The sequence below is a fragment of the Micromesistius poutassou genome, assembly GCF_964030765.1.
Source record: "Micromesistius poutassou genome assembly, chromosome: 14".
Lineage (NCBI taxonomy): Eukaryota > Metazoa > Chordata > Actinopteri > Gadiformes > Gadidae > Micromesistius > Micromesistius poutassou.
This window is the reverse complement of record NC_140284.1, coordinates 3,417,189-3,423,188: the sequence shown is the minus strand read 5'-3', so window position 1 is coordinate 3,423,188 and position 6,000 is coordinate 3,417,189. Positions and strand designations below refer to the sequence as shown.

The window sequence follows — 6,000 nt, the reverse complement described above, 5'->3', positions numbered from 1 at the left end:
AGTTGTCTTTTTTTATTTATCGTTTTATTTTTTTGTTTATGTTTTAAAAAAAAAATAAAATAAAGACACCTGTAGGGAACAAGAAACAAATAGAGAACTCCTAACTTCACAGTGCCACTTGTTTATTTTGTGTAAATAATACTAGACCTTGTAAATACAATGTTGTATATGAAAAATATTTAAAATAAAAGGGAAAATCATTTGTGAGTTGAAACTGTTGGTTTTTTGTTCAGTTTTTGACTGGTTTATTTTTCTTTACATTTTTTTTTAGTTGATCTTTATAATCAGACACAATATGGTGTAGCCTACTCAGATGATGAGCTTGACTCGATCTATTCCAACAAATGTTCAAGATGATACCAGACTACAGTATGGTACTTGCCAATGTTTCCTCCTGTCACTTTGATATCTCCTGTTTCCTAGGTCTCTGTAGGCAAGCTTGTCACACAATTAACGCGTGTCTGTGCAAGCATGGACCTGGTTTCAGTTCACCTTGCTGAAAAGGAGGTTATGCAGAGAGTTAAGTTAATTGAGTCCGAGGAACGAACTCCTGTAGACAAAAGCCCTGGAAGTTGAACATGAATTGCATTTAGATAAGTGGGAGTGGGAAGAGTGGGGAGGGAAAGGTCTTTTCAATATCAAGCCCAAGGAACACAGTCATAGTTTGACTATAGGTTGGAAGGATGGCATCCTATAAAAAATAAAATAAATTTGAGGGTGGGCACACCCATACTGACTATAACTCTAGGTGTCTGGTACATTGTTTTGGATTTATACTAATAAGGGAATACTTTTAAGTTTGTGTTTTATTGAATTCTTGAAGAGTCCAGAAACAACTTTGAATACTTTATACTGTAATTATATTTCTTTCATCGTAAGGGGTGTGTTTTGTCCATGATTGCGAAGACTAAATGAACTGGGATGCACTTCCATGGACATCAGGTTTCACCAGAGGGGGGAGCTAATGTTGAATGAACATGTCAGCCATAAAAGTTTACCATCGCGTTTTATATGTTATTATTGGAAAACTTTTAACTTGTCCAACATAAGTTAAGAATTTGCTAATCGTCATTATTAGTTCATTGATTTATTCTCAACATCTTACTGCAAATTCCATCAGAAAATATTTTCATATACACTTATAAACAAATAACAAAAAATATCAAGAATTGGTACTAAGGTATTTTAAAGATTATTAAATCAACATTTTAGATACCCAATAATAAAATATAATGTAGATACCCAAAAATGTAAATAGGAATGGATATACCAAATAATATTTTTATATATGATATCAATTATTTTGTTATTGAAAATAATTTCGTCACACGTTAAAGTGACGTAACATCCGGAGCCATATCTCAGCCCCTCCCACTGTTGTGTTGGGACCCTGACGTCACATCCGGAGGGGGACCCTAAGCTCCTCCCACTGTTGTTGGGACCTGCACAGAGAAATATCCCGAGAGGAGCAGCAGCGGCGAGGGGATAAAAACAACTTACTCCTCAATATGGGATTGTAAAGGTCGATGATTGATCCGCAGACGATGCAAGAGGACGGGTCCTCATTGTGAAGCCCCCCTGGAGTCTCTTTTAAGTTTTGTAAGTAGGCCTATTATTTATTTTAGGGATTTGGAGGAATCTACAAGTGTCTGATGGCGGAGCAAGTGTCCGTTTGTTTCATCCTGCAGTGGTGGATGCTTGTGTGTGTGCGCTTCTATGTATGGGAGGGATACATTAATAATCTCGTTCTTAACATCTCTAATGTGTCAAACAAATGTGTTTCGTAGTATTCTATAGTGTGTATTGCTCAAAAAAACTAAAGCGGCGCCTTGCAGATCAACTCAACCTGTTGCACTCCGCTGAGCCTCTGGGGGCCCTCTCCTCGCTCACCACACAGGGAAACGGGATGGATTTTAGTTACACATTTAAAACGTTTGTAGTTGACACTTTGAAATTGTAATTTCTCGGGTGTTTAATTTAAACTGCGTTACACTGCTTTGGTAAGGTAAATGTTCAATTGAGATGTCCATCCCATCCCATCCCATTTGGATGTCCATCCCATTGGGCTCCTTTGAATGGAATTTAATATTTAACTTTTAGTGACGCAAATATGAGAACAGTGTTCTGGGACCTTGTTATTAGTCTCAGAATCTGCCTTAATGTCTATAAGGTCTTTAGAATGAATATCTAATATGCAACTAAAGGCAGTTTATCATCTGTTAAATCTGCTGTGCTCGTTAACCAACAGAATGGTAATTCTGGCAGACAGTCTTGATGTTGATTGTTTCAAAACAACGATTTTGACCTGTTTATCATCAGGCAAGACGGAATGGTCGGAATATGTCATTAAAAAGGTTATGCCATTCAAGTGCTTAGATTTTGACATAATGGTGAGTGTTGCACAACCAAAAGACCTGCTGGTTATCTATACAACCAGGGAAAACTAAAGCCCAAGGATACACACTTGCACAATTACACACTTTGTAGACCTCTAAAGGCACAGTCTTATTATTAAGAAAGTTTTCTTGCTGATAAGCACAAGCAAAGTCATAGCGACGCTCATAATAGGTCGCAATATGTTGCTATTTGGTGGATGTTTTGTCCCATGCTTTACTTTAACCGTGGGTTCCTACGACCTCAGCATGGGTGGCCCCAGTGGGAATCCAACCACTAACCCCTGGCAGTGCTAATGCCCTGCTCCTCTACCAGTCGGATTACACGGTGACAAAACCCCCTATTATTTTACAGTCTGTCGGCCTCTTGTTAAAGGGTTACATCACAGAGCCTTCCTTTGTCCCTCCCAGGTACTGGTAGTGTGCCCTCCTCCTCCTCCTCTTCGCCACCATGCTGAGTTTCCTGCGGCGGACGCTGGGCCGGCGCTCCATCCGGAAGCACGCAGAGAAGACACGCCTGCGCGAGGCCCAGCACGCCATCACGCACATACCAGCCGCCGGCGAAGCCAAGTCAATCATCACCTGCCGCGTGTCCCTGCTGGACGGGACGGACGTCAGCGTGGACCTACCAGTAAGGAGCACGCGTCGCACACCCGCGTGGGGGGGGGGCGGGGTTAGAGCAGGGGGTTCCCAACCTGTGGCCCCCGGGTCCCACCTGGGGACGCCTTGTATGCGTTGGGGTCCCGGGAGATGGCTGATTTAAAGCTATAGAGCTGAGAGGATACGTTTATTTGTTTATAAAAAATGATTCTAAAGGTTTGAAATGTCTCATTAGGGCACTGTATACGAACAGACTGCTGTGGTGTTGATTGGGTCCAAACCATGAGGTCACCTGAGTAACACCTGCATTCCACTAAGTGCTTGCTAGTTTGGATGAGGTGAAAGGAGGCTGATATACTAAGTCGGTACACAAACATACAGATACACATAAAGACAAATTTGCAATAATAGAACAGATGGAAAACTGTAATTATGTTCTCAGCTGTGAGTATACAGTACAGGTATATATCGACATGTATTACACAGTCCCATAATGTTAAATATCACTATTTCATAAATTAAAATAACATTTGTCTGTTGAATTTTAATTTCAGGGACCAATCTGTGTTTCCTCCATGTGTTTAAATGAGGACACACAATTGTTTCTAACAGAATTCTAAAATATTATATGTTGGTCGTGTTGTTATCTTAATGTGTTGACCAGTAGAGACAGGCTCCTCCCCCTATACACACACACATACATACACATACATGCACATGCAAACACACACCTGAGTTATATAAGTGTGTGTGGAGTGACTATTTTGTGCCTGTGTCAGTGGAGCTGCACTCTTAAGCTGCCTGTGTGTGTGTGTGTGTGTGTGTGTGTGTGTGTTGCTGACCACCTGTAATTCCCTGATCCACTCTGGGGAAAACACACAGTCACATGACAAACCGCTCGGTCACTTGACACGCTGGGAAGGTCGTGGTCGTATCACAAGACTGTATGCTGTTTTACCCCTCTACCTGATTTAATTTTTTAATGTCTGTTATTCTGTCCGTCTAGCCCTAACCCTTACAGACCGGCCATTGTACTTGCACTTGCATTCATATGATCTCGATCTCTAGTCTGCCTCTCTGTGCTCCCTATCTGATTGGCCGGTTTAGAATTCCAGTGGAATTCCATTCGTCAGATATCCAACATTCCTCCCAAGCCAATATCCTTGAGGTATTTCACCTGTCCTCCAAGACCGTAGGAAAGCTTCCCCACGAGTCCCGGTTCCATACAGTCTCAGAGCCCGGGTGGTCTTTACAGTGGTCCGGCTGGGGAGAGGGCGGTGGAATCATTCCAGACGATGGTCGGATATTCATATTCAACTTTTAATATTTTTTCGTTGTTATACTGCATTTGGGATTAGGACACTTTAATACAAAGCCACTTGTGGTGAATACAGGCACGAGTCATTTAGTAGGATGACATTGGGGATAGAACCCAGAGCCTTTTGGCTGGGAGATGAACCACTATCAGACCACCACGCCGTTCTGCCCCACCTTTTTACGAAGGTAGTTAATTATATGTGAAAAGGCAGTACTTTCTACACCCAGATATTTGATGGAACAACTTTAATGGACTATATTTAGGTTTTGTTGTAAACTACACAGCACATACTTGCCCATTAAGCAAAGCATTCTTGTCTATGCATTAGACGGTGGTCTCCCCCTAAGAAAGTGTCTCTAAAAACTGCAAGTTGCTGAAGAGTTCATCCACTTTGTAAACTCAAGCACCCCACACACAATATAAAACATGTTTTACAAGCATTGGTACATTTATGAGAGGTTGAGTTGGTTGATACCTGTTTTTAGCCTTCAGCGAGATACTGAATAGAGGTAGCGTTTCATTGGCTGCTGGGTTCTGATGCTCCCAGGAAGTCTCTCTCACTTGAGTTCTCTCTTGATTTAATGTTTTTCCTGAGGCTCTTCCTCTCCCCCTCGTTCCATCTTTTTCTCTCTCTCTCTCTCCTCTCATTTCGACCTCTTGGTTGATCTTTACCCGTATCCATTCACTCCCACTATCTTAAAAAACCTTTTTTCTTTTAAGCCGTCCACCCTGTTCAGCATTTAATAGCCGGTGAGATTTGTATCGCTTGAATTTATGGTCTGGCCATACTCGTACTGCAGGCTGGTCTCCAGTGTGAATGCTACACGGTAATCAGTGTAAATTATACAAAAATAACCAAGTGATGAGCTCTGATGTTTGGGAATATAAATTCTTGATAAAAACTTGAATAGCACAAAAAGCATAGTAAAAGTTTCGACCTAATGAAATGGTCCACCAATTATTCAGAAGAAGAAGTTTGATTAAGGTGATAACCTTCATTTTATATGCACAAAAATTCACATTCATATTTAGCCCCTGAGCTTAAGAACGAAACCTCGGACCAATTAGTCTAATTTCGATAGAATTTGTGTCTGTCCAGCCAAAGGGAAACCTCACTCTCTCTCTCTCTCTCCTTTGTTCAACTATTCTGTGTGATGTATTCCAAACATCTCCTGAGCGTGGCCAATAGCAGAAGAACACAAACCACACTTCTCCTCTCCGGCTAAACTATAATGTTTTCCAAAAAGCAGCCAAACCAGAGGTTACCCTGCGGTGAGTGTAAGGGAAGAAAGATGGGAAGGTGTTTGGGGAAAATGCCCATGGATCCACAAGGACTATCTCCGGGTTCAGCCAAACTTATCATTCTAGATAAACAGTCTCAGGGGATGGGGGGATGGTAAATAGTGGTCTACAGTGTTGGATTTCACTCATCCATCCTTTAGCCTCTCTCTGGCTCTCTCTCTCTCTCTCTGGGTGGTAACGGTACAGAGATGTTTAAATGGCCAGTGACCCTTTCTGACCAGGCCTTTGGTGCCTTCAAACACTCAGCTGGCCTTCTAAGGATACTGGCAATGACTTATTATTTAGACTTATCTAGACCTTTATCCAAAGCAGATTCCAGTGAATTCAGAGGCTTGTCCTTCATGAGTAGATGAGAGGATGGACCTCTTCCTAAGGATCACTACCGGC

The 6,000-nt window shown here is 41.7% G+C and overlaps 1 protein-coding gene across 1 annotated transcript in view; it reads left to right on the top strand.

Moving 5' to 3' along the window:
• Positions 1–1,465: 1,465 nt before the first annotated feature.
• LOC311358427 (band 4.1-like protein 5) overlaps positions 1,466–6,000 on the top strand; it is a 36,981-nt gene continuing 32,446 nt past the window's right edge. The window contains 2 exon segments of the mRNA XM_084478447.1: positions 1,466–1,599; positions 2,805–3,024. Of these exon segments, the coding sequence (XP_084334573.1) occupies positions 2,845–3,024 (180 nt within the window). The 5' untranslated portion in view covers positions 1,466–1,599; positions 2,805–2,844.